The sequence below is a fragment of the Physeter macrocephalus genome, chromosome 8 (genome assembly GCF_002837175.3).
Source record: "Physeter macrocephalus isolate SW-GA chromosome 8, ASM283717v5, whole genome shotgun sequence".
Classification (NCBI taxonomy): domain Eukaryota; kingdom Metazoa; phylum Chordata; class Mammalia; order Artiodactyla; family Physeteridae; genus Physeter; species Physeter macrocephalus.
Window position 1 is genome coordinate 88,347,451 of NC_041221.1, and position 14,839 is coordinate 88,362,289.

The following is a 14,839-nucleotide window of genomic DNA, read 5'->3' on the forward strand; positions in this document are numbered from 1 at the left end:
GATCTTACTGTCTTCTTTGCTGTGTATGTCAATGCGTATGACTGGAGATGAATCGACAGATCTTCACATTCCAAGAGAAAATCATTCCTAGACTGAAATCTCTTTTAAACAATATATATCAACTTTCTTTCATGGCACTCACTTTTTAAAGGGTCTGAAAATTAATCCCTTATAGACGAATATTAGACAAGAGTCATCATTATTTTTTGAAAATTAAAAAAAAAGGGACATAGAGAGGTTCTTTAATGGGATTTCTTGAAATGGCTATTAAATCTCTTTATTGAAGAAAAAAATAGATGACATACATGCTTTATGCAGAAGTGACATTTGGGGGTCCTGACACACCGGGATTGTTCAACAGTCCTATATTGCTGACAAGATTGTTAAGGGTCAGGTAAAATAATTAAAAACGGATGACGAAGCAACTATCCCTTTACCTGCTTCCTTCTTATCTAGCACCCAGTCTTTCACATTTTTCTTCTGTGGGAATTTATAACTCATGCATAGAGTAAACTCCATATCACTTGTTTCTAGGGCTATATTGGCGGAACATGTGCCCCGACACAGCTCTCTATTCTGGGCATATTTCTTAAAAGCGTTATCAAATTCTAGGCTGAAAACCAACCATATCATTTAGGATATGGGCAAGTTTAGGGTATGCACTTACTGAATTCCAAGATGCTTGGTGAAATGGTGAGATCAGAAAGGGGCCCTGCATTTGATAAAAATGCAAAAACAGAAACAAAAAAAATAGCATGAAAGAAACTAATTAGTATATACAATGGATGTCAGTTGACCCAATTGATTGCTAACGGATTAAAAACAATTTAGGGTGTTGCAATGTGATATGTTCTAATCCCACAGGTTATCCTTTTGACAGCTGACCTTGAACTTATAAAATGTATGCAGAGTAAAAGAAAACAGAAAGAAAATAGTTACTCAAATGTGCAACTGCACAAATATACCCCCCTCCCGCTATTAAGATAACAAAACTTCTGCTATTACCATAATATTATATATATTAGAAAGCTATACACAAGCATGTTAATTTCACAGATTTTTTAAAAGATTCTTAATATTTTATATAATTAGAAATACACATTTCAAAAACAAAACTTCTACAAAGAGAAAACAGTTATCTTGGTTAGCAAAGCATGGAGTTCTTCATGGCTTAGGGTAGTGCTTTCTATACAAAAAGTCCTTTTTGGTTTTTTTACAGGACTGTTTAAAATATTAGCGAAGCTATCAAGGGGGAAAAAAACACATTTTGGCTTAAGTAAACTACAAAAAGCCACAAATGCTTTGCAAACTCTGTCTTACCTTTTATATGAAAATAAGCAAAATGTAATGTACATATTTTTATATTTTTATTTAATAAGAGATGCAGACCCAGATTTATTTATTTATTTAATTAAATACGTTAGCCCTCAAACTCCACATTTTTAAAAATAGGTATGGTCCTCTTTTAATGGTCGTCGATCCTTTCTCATGAGTGCCATACACCAAGGATGTGCCTGCAGGTTTGTGAGCGTTCTCGGGGTGGGTGTTAGGTGACCTGATGTGTTCCTAACATTTAACCGTGGCCACCCTTTGCCGGGTCTGTCCAAAACATCTATACACTTTTCTATATGTTGCATAACAGCTGCTCTCTCTTTCAGTAAAGATCTGCCGCTTTTGGCAAATGTTTCCTTTTGTCTATTTACATGTAAATAACGTTGAACCTGCAACATGACACTATCTATTGTAACATACATTTTGCAAAGGAGCACAACAGTGAAAAGAAGTTAGCCTTAAAATCTATTTTGTACAAGTGTTCTGTTGTACAACTCAAGTGCTAAGCTTATCTCAGCATTTCTGTTTATCTTTATACTGTATCACTGAGGCAATTTAAAAGTACTTTTACAAAACAGAGTACCTGACTTTTTTTTCCACACACAGCACATATAATGCATATCGACCCCCCTTCCCCATTAAGGTATAGCACACACACACACTGCAAGAAAAAAAAAAAACTATTAAGTAATAATCTGATCATGTTGCCCATCCTTCAGAGAGTCGCATGCGCTTGACTGAGGGACTTTCCCTTTCGTCCGGCGAAGGTCTGGTGAGTCCAATGGGGGAGTGGAATTCGTTCCGGTGATCCTCTCGGTCGCTGCCATCGTACGAACTGCTACAGCTGCTCAAGCTGTCAACAGGAGATCTCCCCGCCTCGTGGCGCGTGTGTTGTGGGTATCTCGAAGGGGTGGTGGTACGGTCTCTAGGAGGAGAAACAGGTTCTGACTTGATGTTGAGGCTTTGAGTAGAAGGCAGGGAGAGATTTGAACTCTGAGATAAATGAGTGCTAGTGCAAGCTCTGTAGGAGGAAAGGAAACCCAGTTACAGATGGAGGAGGCCTGGAGCCCCCAGGAACTCACAATTACATAAAACATCAGCTTAAAGATTTGCATCGACAACAGAGCATGCCCAGAGGGAGGAGAGCGTGTTTGAAAGCACCTGGGGGCATCGCCTTCTTAGAGCAATTGGGATGCTTTTGTTGATTTGCCCCGTAATAATTCCAGCATTTAACTAGTCCAGGCCTCATGAATCATACCTCTAGTCTCTCACAGCCTCCCTAAATGTACAGGTTACCGGTTCAGGAAGGTTTTAACAAGACACGCTGGAAAAAGCATTTTCTATGTCCCTGGAATTTCTCCCTAGGCTAGTTCCAAAATGTAATCCAAGACTTAACAATAGGGCTTAACAATACAGGGCTTAGGTTCTGAATTAGACTTCTTTGATTTCCTAATGCCTGTGTTTGAAAATTATTGTAGAGAGCTTATTATGGATATAAATGTTTCCCTGAATTTAATATGCACATTAAGTTGCATAGTCTTCAGCGAAAGTGAAGAGAGTTCAAATGTCAAATAAATAGAATCCATAAAATGCTACCTATAACCGTTTCTGGTGAAAAGCTTGGGATGGGGAAAGACGGGGAAGGAAATTTTAAGTATTGGCTTAGAAACACTTAAGATTTCCTATCCCACTAAAACTGAGAAAGAATTTGACTTTCTTCATCCTTTCTCAGTTACATGGGATGAAAATACTGTTTTTTCCCCCACAATTACCTCAGTATAATTATTGCTAGTCTCTCCCTGCTGGGATACTAAGACCACTCCTCTAATTTATCATTGTCATTAGTTGATGAATCTGGATTTGCCTAAGGAAAGGTTGTTGTAAAAAAGGATCTACTGTGATTTTACTGGGTTTATAACACTTAATCCTCATTTATTCCAGCATAGCATAACTTGCCCTTCTTCCAAGGTGTGGGAGAATTTAGATACTTGGAAGTTCTGGAGAGAAAAGCATTAAGCTCTTAGGTGTAGACTAGCAATCACAATGACTCTGATCAGGATAAACCATAGTAATATTGCTGACATCAATTTTAAGATGCTTGTACTGTTCTTACATTCTGAGTGCACTGACATCCACGGCTAGAGTCAGTGTTATTTGTCCATATTGTCAAGAGGGAACAGAAATCTCTTTTACTGAGGAGAGTCACAGTAAAGAATCATCCATAAAGACACACCCATTTTAAACAGGAAAGCAAACCCACCTACTCATGTATGTGATTATGTTACTTTCCAATGGAGAGAATTAGATGGTATTAAAAATGTCACTGTAAGCAGTGAGAAAATGGGCATATATTTCAGAGGAAAAAGTGGAGTAACTTGGGGCTGGGCTTTTGGAAGATGCAATTCAGGTTCAAGATATATAGAGATAACAAAATTAGAAATGAGTTTATCTCTGAGTGATGTTTTATACAAAAGCACCACCTACTGGCAAAGAATTACTTTCCTTCTCTTATTAATAGATGAGCTAATGTAGAGAATAACATAAGGGAGAATTGTTTGTTTCCCTAATAAGGCTTTCTTTCTCTCTCTTTTATCATCTTACAGCATCAAAGCAGTCTTAGCATTTATATCAAGATACTACACATTGAGTGTATATAATTTTCAATCACCTGTTTATACTTTATTTATTTGTTTTTATTTTACATTGTATATTAGTACACTAATTTTCTAAGACTTTTAATTAAATAATCTTTAAATCAAAAAGATATTGAAATGAGGAGGGGAACACCTGTATTTCAAAAGGATCCGTAACGGTGGACTATTTTATCTTGGTTCAGAGTTACTTAATGATTCATTTTGATGTCACAGGAAATCATCTTTTGATTTCTGGAAGAAAGAATTTCCCTGGCTCTGGATAAGAAAGACTATTTCACTAAAATTTAATTAAATGCTTCTACTATGAATCACACAACTGTTTAATAATGAATGTCAATTAGGGGTCTGAAAATAAAGTGGCATATCAATAAATACTTTTGCCTGCCCTTTGACATTTAGATTCAGAGGCAGGGTGACATGGAAAATTAGAAAAAAAATATTGGTGAGTTGAACCAGTATAAGCAGTTAATCTGGATAAACTGAGCAAAAATAATATAATCAAAATGCTGTTTCTTTAATACAGCTTTTGGAAGCTGCTTTTTCTACTTATTCACTCCATTTCCTGAAGTCAGCTGGCTTGTATAGATTTTGCTATATCTCTTCCCCACAAAAGATACAACACTAACTGTTTATCTTTTCCTACAAACAAATAGGCTAGTCCCTAAGATAAGATAAACTTAGTTGGTTACATTTCATTTGACAATGAACGCGTTTATGAAGCATTTTGTGTAGTTCTGGGGACACTAAATCCACAGTAATGCATTGTAAGTGATATCTTAGATTCAGCTTCATTATACTATGCTATGGGGTTCAAAACAGAATGAAGTTTAATTGGCTAGTCTCCATTATCGAAGAAGTATGTTCTTGAAAAAGGAGCATTAACAGCACTTCGCTGTATACGTACTAGATTCAGATATAAGCACGTTGGTCTACTTGTTCTTGGGAACAAAATTTTTACAGACACGGATAATTGTGAGATTATAGGAAGTATCCTATGTGTAGGTGATGAGGAGGTGGATGGGGAGACAGAAGCCAGATATGCACGTTCCCACATCCAGTCCTGCTGCAAACTCCCGGCTACTACAGATGCCTTCCTTCCAGCTGGGGAAACACGGACCTTCCCCGCATTGTTGAGAAATGAAACGTGACTGGATAGCTTTATTCAAATTTCTTACTGCCCCCGCCTGGAAATTAGACTATCAAACTATATGTAACCTAACCTTTTAAAAATCGTCTCTACTTAAAGTCATCTCTCAGTATGTACTGAATACCCACATCAACAAGGATGGAAATGCTTCTAGAAAATAGGTTGTCTTTTTTTTAGGTGGTAGGAGAAAAATACCAAAAAATTTGAGGGTCGTTGTCTCAAATATTAGTATTCGAATGACTTTTGCTATAACCCTTGATGGCAAGTTCCTTTTGCCGGTCTGCTCTGCCCCCTACATAGGTCAGTTTATGCTGTTTATCCAACTTGCTTAGATAAAATCAGATACTAGATAGTGCTAACAGTATAGCTTTAAGGACTTAAAGGGATTTCTATGAACAAAATATGACGAGCTCTTTCATACTTCTTTAATTTTGAGAAAGAATTGTGGCAACCCTCTTGGGCTGCAAGGAATTTCTACTTAGGTGGGCTGAAAGATATTTTACTCTGCTTTGAATACTGTATCTGTCCGAAAGAATGTGAGTGCACCACACAAGCATTTGGGACTACTTTGGCCTGGAAAAATATCAGTTTTTAAAAACTGATTTACATTGTAAGGAATAAACGTAGCTCGTATAATTTACTTTACATGAATGTTACAACTTGGGATTTTCTTTTTCTTTTTAATATTTAATCGTGTGAGCATAGGCTAGCTCATTTGAAGGAATCTCCTTTTGAAAACTACTGTGTGTGTGTGTGTGTGAAAGAGAGAGAGAGAGAGAGAGAGGAAGGAAGGAAGGAAGGAGGGAAAGAAGGCAGGCAGGCAGGCGGGCTAAAATTAGAAGGCCTGGAAGGGGTATCTATTTGAGGGATAAGGGAAGTGATTAAGTGCAATAAAAACACATAGACTAAACTCAGAATCAACTCATGCACCATGAGAATTGGTGTTGAAAGAAACTGGAATTCAACAAAATGCTTCATCCTTGGCTGTTGTAATTCAGTTCCTGTCTAGTCCAGGACTGTCACTTCTTTCTCATTTACTGAAGCCTCTATTAAAGGCAGCAGAGAATTTCATTCTTCCCATGGAATAGAAGAGAATTAAAAAATTGTAGTGTAGTTAAAATACGTAAATACATGTGTTTTCTATGTAAAAATGCAAATTATTGGGTGTTACTGAAAAGAAAGCCACAGTCGGAGAAAATAATATGGCTTTTGACATGAATAATTTCTAAGGAAAGTCAGTCCTGTAATGGATGAATTTTGTGAAAAATGAGAAGTAAACAGCTACCTTTATTTTTGACAAGAAGCACGAACAGTGGATTCACTGCCGAACCACAGAAGTACAATGCCACGTGTATGTATTTTAAGATTGCCTGGTTGATACGATGTACTTAGTGATAACTGCCTGAAAAAGTTATTGCCATAAATGCCTATTTGGATAGTTAACATTTCTGGGAAAATTTAAATGTTATTCTAAAAAGAGACATTCTGTTGCTGTTCAACATATAACATATCTTCAAAGTTAATCTTTCAAGAAAGCAGAGCAACAGTGTCAAGTGAATTTATTTTACTTTTTACATGAGAGGTTAGGGTTTCAACAATAGTGATTAGTGAGTAAAATGCATATAAGCAAATAGTAAATGGGTGAAGACTCCACAACCAGAGCAGTAATCTATGTGAAATCAATTCCACGTGAAAGCTAGTGGGGCTAGAGCGGAGTAAGAGAGAAGTTGTGATAGCAATCAGTGATTTTTATTCTAATCAGAGTTTTATTCTCATTGTCTCCTTAGAATATGAACATAGAACTAGCTAACTATTTTAACCAACATCTCAGCAGAAAAGTAAAAAGTGGGGTAGGCATACCCCACTTTTCTAAAATATAAATATAAAAATATAAAAATGGTTTATCTTTAATATTTTATATCCTCCTAGTAATTTCTTTTGAAGATTAATTGAAGTTTTGCAGTTATTAAACTGAAAGTCATGTCTTTGGCTCATGTTTTAAACTTAAAAAAGGTTTTACAAGTAGTATTATTTGTGAATTCCGGGCCTTTTAAGATTTGAACTTTCCTATTGATAAATGACAGGAGCTATTTCTATAATAAAGACATATCTCAAAAGTACCACAAGGGGGCAGAAATAGACATCTTCTGACTTCAGAAAACAACAAAAATTATTTTTATACCCAAATTTAGATAATTAGTGTATGTATGTACATATACATTTATTTACATTCATACATCTATGAATATACAACTATATTATGAGTACATTATAAATCTATGAAGTTTGTGTATCAGTGGAATAGCTGACCCTCTGAGTATTAGGCTATGTTCATTATATTAGGCATGAACTATGTGGTTTATGCTAAGTGAAAAGGATTCTCAAATATCTCAAAAGTTAAAAAAACTAATAATTATAAATGTTTTCTTATGTCCCACATGAACTATGTGAAAACTTGACTGAAGAAAAACTTATCATTGACAGAAGTGGAAACAAATATAGCCTAAAACAACTGGGAAATAACATACCCTATTATCACAGAGCTCCCCCTCCTCATAAAGAAAAAGGAAAGTAATATTTAAGCTACCTGAAAGGTATTAAACTTCCAGATTTTGATAAAGTAGAATTTTACATCCTCTAAAGGGACATTAGAGCACACAGTTAGAGACTGCCATTTGTCATTTACCAATGCATTCTAAAAGTGTATTATGAAAGAAGTAATATTGCTTACCCCAGTTGACTGAGGGCGGATGGCGGCATATTATGTAGGTGTTGTTGTTGCCAGCCAGTTACTGAGCCAAGATGAAGAGCGCTGGCGGTGTTAAACCCAGACAGAGACGACAGGTCTGCGCTACTCAGAGAGTACTCTAGAGAAGAGAATAAGAGAGTCAGGGAAAATATTCAATTTGGAAATTATCAAATGGTGAATAATCATTTTCAATTTTTAAAATATTCTATTAGTATTATTTAATGATTGTTATACTTTTTTTTTATTTGTGGAAGGGAGGGAGATAAAACATTAGGGACAATTTTAATTTAAAAGAGATATACTATATACCAAAAATTAAGTATTCTGTGAAAACTTCAATGTAATACAAATACAGCCTGCAATTCTAGTTTATTAGAACTACAATCTGGTATCACAAGTAGGTACATAGTATTTGATGACCTAGAAATGTTTTTTAAACAACCTGGAGAAAGTGAGCTTTCTATTACATCAAAGAAACAATAGCTCATTTTCTTGAAACTGTTCTTATATATTGAATTCAGGTTGGGTTAATAAAACTTTTGCTCACTAAGAAAGAAACATGTGGATATTCACTTTGTCTTAGTAATGAATAGGTAATGGTATAGTGCTCTGGACACCACAGGTATTAAATAAAGCTTCCTAGCAGACTAAAGAGTAATATCCTTTTCATCTTGCTTTTTTTTTTTTTTTTTTTTTTTTTGTGGTATGTGGGCCTCTCCTGTTGCGGAGCACAGGCTCCAGACACGCAGGCTCAGCAGCCATGGCGCTTTTTAATAAAAAGTATTTAATGTATTATTTGAACATGGCAAACTACTCACCGTTACCATATGTTGTTGAAATGGCTGATGGATATCCTCCCATCCCTTGTCCTGGTAAAGTAGGAGTTGCTACGGAAACCACTGGGGTAGCCAATGACTGAGCAGACTGGGAGTTATTTATCCTTTGATTCTTTTAAAGTAAATAAAAAGATATTACTTATAGAATTTTTTAAGAGTTAAAAATACTAGATTTCAGTATTAGTGTTGCACATAAAGAGAACTTGGTACAAATCTCATGAAATTAATCATTTAACATGTGTCTCTATGAACTCTGCCAACCCTATCATTTACAATCCTTCAAGAGACCAGTTGTTGCCATAGTAACCCATTACATCAGTATCTCCTAGGCAACTGAACTAGTAACAAGTACCATAGCTTTATTATGGGTAAAAACAGACTACGTTGAAAACTGATGAAATATGTATACTGTACTTCTATTGTTTCAGTTTTTATTCAAATGCAAATTTAAAAAAATTAAAATCAACCATGGTGGTTTTTATGCTCAGTTCTATACACACCAGAGCAGATGGGTAGAGGGCTCATGCTATATTTTGACCAGCAGGTGGTGCTCTGACCACTTTTTTTCAGATTCTTCTAACCTTCCCTCAAACTAGATGGCAAAGCAGCTAACGTATATATTTAATTCCTTAGAGCAAGGAGATTAAAAATTCATATAAATTTAAATATCTTGAGAATTTAATTCTTAGAAAAATAAGCATATTCATGGTTTTAAATAACTAAGGATATTTTTGTTTGTTACCATTTTACTATAAATTAAATCCTAAAATAAACTGAAAACATGGCCTTTACTTACAGAGGTTGACACAGAGAAATAGATAACCTGATATCTCACCTATGAGTGATACTTGAAATGAATGGCATTTAAATATAATCAATATTGACACACACTAACTCCTGAAATCTTTCCATTTTACTACTGCTACCTCTCCACCTAACAGTCACTTTGGATTTCTCCTTGCACGTGCCATTGAAGAGAAGCACCCTCACCACTTACCAAAAGCAGGTCGACATCCTCAGACTGAGAGCATGCGGAAGGAGTTTTATTAATTAGTGTCTGTAAATATTTATAATTGGGCAAAATCTTTTCAACAAAAGGAGAAGCATCTTCTGATAGACACAACAGTTTAAACAGTTTTAAAACTCAGACTCTAAAAGATAACTCCTTACAAAGACATTCTTTGTTTTCTTTAATGAGCTGTTTGTCTCAAACATGAAGACAATCTATCCAGTTTTCAGCACAGGTCAGTGTCTCAACGTTCATTATTTCACCACCACATTTTGAGGAAAAAAAAAAAAAAAAAGATCGTACTTTGAAACCCCACTTGCTGGAGGAGGGGGGAAACCGCACCTGGCTGCCAGTGAGAGACCTGACGGATAGCTCACAAGAAACCCTGAGAAAGCCTCAATTTTAAGGGACTTGGAATAAATCTGCTGATAGAGACAGCCTGCCATGCATGGCCCACACTGCTTGGCTGTGGCCCTGTGGGAGGTTTTATTTATCCAGCCTTTTCCGAAGGGAATGTTGCACATTATGGGAATTTTGGGGGGTTGATATTCAAAATTAATCTGCACTGTGCCATAATAAACTAATCAGCTTGCAGGACTGTTTTACCCTGAAGCTTGCCACAGAGCAGAGAAAGAAAAAAAAAAAACGTGTTTGCAGAATGATCTAAATCTGTCTACTGAATCTTGGTTTTAAATGTTCTCGCTCTTAAGCAAAGCTAATGTGGAGAACACGGATGTAAGTCTCTTTGTTGCTGAATGTGGTCCCACAATATTATCTTCACCTTGGTCCTGCAGACCCAGGAGAAAGAAAAATGATAGCTTCCAGGGATATTATTTATATTTCATATTTATTTATTCTTATAAGTGCCACAACATTTTTGATGTAAAATAAAAATATAACCATTGTTCTCAAAATGCCTAGAATTTTAAGACAATTTGTTTTTGAGAGGTAACTACTGGCATAAAATGCATATTTGGAAAGATGAATTGAGGCAGTGCATAGGCATGTGATGCATTAAACATTATCACTGCAATACACCTAAGAAAAGAATTGCTAATTAACAGGAGAAAGTTCATTTAGGAATTTTGAGGAAGATTTTTCATTGTCAGTACCTTAAGGACATACGTATTTATTAGTTCAATACTGTAAAAATCTGTTATGAAATACCTCATTCTGTGAGTGTGGTTCTACCGTTGGTCAAATCAAATCATGTGTCATAAGCAGAGTACTAGGTAATGATTTTTTTCTAATTATAAATTGGAGGCCTTAAAAGGAAATGTTTTCTTTGCTCCAGAACACCAGCCTTATAGTGGAGTTTTTTGGATGTTGGTTCTTTTTTTCCACGGAAAAGGGAAAATGCACACTAGTTACCAGAAATAATAGCTAAATCCAACAGGGCCCCAGCAACAGCACTGACGTGTTAATTTTCTGGGAGCATGTGAGTAATTCATAAAGTTAGACAAATACACAAATAGCAAAACATATACAAAAACAGCAACATTTATTTAAAATGTAATTTCACATTACCACTGATGGCATCGTATTCTTGCTGCCAGGTGGAATAAGAACTCGGAGATCTGGTTTACGGTTATTCATCCCTAAATTCATGGGGGGAGGAGATTTTGCTTGCATATTCTTGTTCAAGTTACCAGGTGAGACCAGCAGACCTGGTGAGTTTCGGGGATTGCCATACCCGTTCCCTGTTAACACAAAACAATGAGAGCACTGAGAAAAAAAAAAAAATCTAGACTCAAAAAATGTTTCTAGAGAATACACTACATGAGATTAAGAATAAAGGATTAACAGGGTGAGACAATAACGTACACTGAAAGTTCACAGGATGACTGAAGCCTCCACATCAGTAACCCAATCAGTTATTTAACATTCCTCTGAAGGAAGATTAAAAACTCTGAATGAGAAGAGACCTAATAGATAGCAACTCGCCCAGGAACCAGCATATACTTTTTTTCTATTAAAAAAATTCTGGGAAGAAAGTCAGACAGTCAGTCGTTCAGGATCTAAGAAAAGCACTGAATTGGTCCTGCACTTTAATTGACTAGCTCAGCGGAGGCCTGGCCGGCATGACTCACTCTTTCGGTTCAACGATTTGGGTTTTATTTTGTGTATCTGTGTGTCCTTAAGTGGAGAAAGGGCATACCAGCAAGACTATAATTTCTAGGACATGCAGGAGGAGTAGCAGCCTCTCACACGCTTTGCTATTCAGTTCCCCTTGTCTTTGAGCGATTTCTCCCTATGGCTTTCTTCCATCTGGTTTGCTCTCCTCACTAAGCTCAGTGTACGAACCTGAAGCCCTGCTTTCTTGCTCACACAGAACTTCAAAAAGCAGGGCTCCTTCTCAGGAGCTGAAATGAGGGGATGATGCCTCCACTAAAGTGCTGATGCACAGGGCCCAGGAGTAGCCATTGAGTGGGAACCGTCCTGAAAGGGTTTTCTTTGGTCTCTGATGCTTAGCCCTCCACTAACAGACAAATGGCTATCTGAAGGTGTCCATTTGTCATAATTCAAAATATAGTGTCCCGTGACAGGCAGAGCTACGGAGGGAGCCGATGCAACCTGAGCTGAACCAGAAAGTCCCCTGCTGGCTTCCTCTACCATCTCTGATTGGAGAGTAAGAGAAACCACCTAGGTGATTCAACAACCCGTGCTGGAAACCTAGACAGTTGTTTTCTAAAGCTCTCTAAAGGAGACAGTCAAACCTCGTTGTTACTGTCATCATTATCATTATTGTAAAACACAAGTATCTATTACCCCAGGATGAATGTGTGCTACCCAGTGGGGAGGCAGAGACAAGCCCCCAGTCCTCAAAGGCCCTGCAGTCCCTTTGTGGCAATCTAATACAGACACGCGTGAAACATACGCACCAAGACAAGGCAGCCTGGGGTGAGGTGCCACAGAGCAATACAGACTAAGTGCTATTGGGTTCCCAGGAGGGAAGAGATTATCCAAACAGGATTCATGGAAGAGGCAAGAACTGATGTGAGTCTTGAAAAAAGAGAGGAGGTGGTAAGATCTCTGGGCTTGTGACCGGGCACTGGGAAAGGTCCAAGGTGGCAATGTATAGAGGACGGTCAGGGACACTGTGAGCATCCTGGTGAGAAGGGAACCCATGGAAAGAGGGGAGTGTCAAGAGACCCTGAAGGAATATGGAGAGTTGGGCTGTGGAACCCACAGAAGTTTAGCCTGTGAATTCCGGGCTTACATGTCTTGCGTTTAAATGGTGGAAATGCAGACCCCTGAAGGTTGCAGAGCAGAGGTAACACAGGCCTTTAAGTGGACAGAGAGATCTCCTGGTATTGGGATATTCTGTCATTAGGAAGGCCTGATAGTGTGATCCAGTCTGGAAACTTCTATGATGACTGAGCTATGATGAGGAATTGGGAAGGCAAAGCCCAGGTATATTTCAGGAGATATTTATGGGCACATCTTTTGAATTAGAATCTATTTGAGGCACACTGTGTAGAGCACACTGGTTCTTCATACCCCATTCATTTACTTGTCTCATTTTATGCATGAATAAACGGGCTGAATATATAACAAATAACTACAAGATTAAATCTGTCAATTGGATTATGCATAAAATTCTCCACTTTACTGGAAGAAAAAACCCACAAAATAAAACAAACAACCCCTCCCCCAAAGCGTATCAAGTATAAAGTAGTTGCTTAAGAAGTGTTGGTTGAATTTGTATGTAAATTACTCTTCTATAATAAAACTTCAAGAAAATTAGCTAAGTTCTCTAAAGCCAGCTAAATATGTCAAAAGCCCAAAACATTTTTTTACAGTTAATTTGGATTGTTTTCTGTGGCAAAAGTTATTATATGAAACAAATGCAATTTACCTTTTTCCACTAGGAGAAATACAAAGGATATGTTCACTTAGAAAAACGCTTGATCAAATGGAATGCTCACAGGAGTCTTATATTTAAGGTGTCTTACTGAATCATTATCGTGACTATGCTAGGGCTTTAGTTTTAATTAATAGATTCCACTGGATAAAAAGGGAGCGAGAAAACCAAGACAAAGTTTGCTCTCTACTTTCCTGTCAGCTGAAGCTCAGACTGACAGACACACTGAATGCCTATGTCACTTATCTATTAAGCCTGTGTGAGATCTGGTTTAAATAAACAATCAAATGGAAAATTAGCTGGGTAATTTCAAAAGAAAGGGGGAAAAAAAGTCAGTTAAGCAGTGCAATGAAGCTTGAACAGATCTGAAGAAACTAAAACCCCGGCGTCGTAGATGCCGATACTGGTTTGCATGGAGGAGTTATTTTGCTAAAAGGAAGTAAAACCGCTTTATGAAATGTGTTGTCCTGTGATATGACGAGCACTGGGCCAGTGTGCGAAAATGGAAATGCTGCATGAAGGCTCTGAGAAAAGCTCTTTTTTTAAAAAATTAAAAAAAAACAAACATCTTCTACAGTAAACTCTAAGAAATTCCAACAAAGCCTACCCCTTTTTGCCCACATTTTAAACAATGATTTGGGGCAGCAGTAGGGGGAAAAAAGCGCAAACATATATTATAGTTTTTCACCCAATAAATGCCTCAAAACTTAAAAAATTGATTTGAAAAGCATTCTATTTTCCCCCTTGGAATATTTCCTGTTGTTTGGAAATTATGCCATTTTAGAAGATTAGTCACATATTTTAAGGTGTTTACATACTGAAGGTAAAATATTTTGAACCACGATGACACTTCTTAGATTCATATTTTTAGAGCATAAAGTTATTTTTGAGAACAAATAAATTCTGCCTTTTACCGGTGAGTTTCTGCTGTTTTTAGCATATTGTGCCAGCTAGCATTTTGGAGCCGTATAATAACCATTTCTGTTTCCAGCCACCAAGTTGTTATTCTTTTGGCATAATATAGATTCAGGAATGTGAGGCTGTGGATCCTAAACCAGTGATATAGAAACCTATCATTTGAAAATCAGTGATGAATACATTCGTGTGGTTTACTGCTAAGAAGAGCCTGCATTTAAACTGGCTCGGAAGCCGCAGCCTCCTCCCCACTCAGGACGCTTTGGCCTTGGTTGAGGCTGCTGTCCTACCTTAAGATAAATTCGCCCAAAAGAAGTCTCTTTCAAAGTCAG

General features: G+C 37.0%; 1 protein-coding gene across 17 annotated transcripts in view; it reads right to left on the bottom strand.

Moving 5' to 3' along the window:
• Nucleotides 1–287: 287 nt before the first annotated feature.
• Nucleotides 288–14,839, bottom strand: part of MEF2C (myocyte enhancer factor 2C) — a 166,135-nt gene continuing 151,583 nt past the window's right edge. For 14 of the 17 annotated variants that reach the window (XM_028493051.2, XM_028493061.2, XM_028493054.2 and 11 more), the window contains 4 exons: nucleotides 11,255–11,427; nucleotides 8,701–8,830; nucleotides 7,865–8,000; nucleotides 288–2,353 (listed from right to left, as the gene is read on the bottom strand). In XM_028493051.2, coding sequence (XP_028348852.1) covers nucleotides 2,032–2,353; nucleotides 7,865–8,000; nucleotides 8,701–8,830; nucleotides 11,255–11,427 — 761 coding nt within the window. In that variant the 3' untranslated portion in view covers nucleotides 288–2,031. The remainder of the gene's footprint in view (nucleotides 2,354–7,864; nucleotides 8,001–8,700; nucleotides 8,831–11,254; nucleotides 11,428–14,839) is intronic. The other 3 variants (XM_028493064.2, XM_028493063.2, XM_028493066.2) reach the window with 1 other exon arrangement.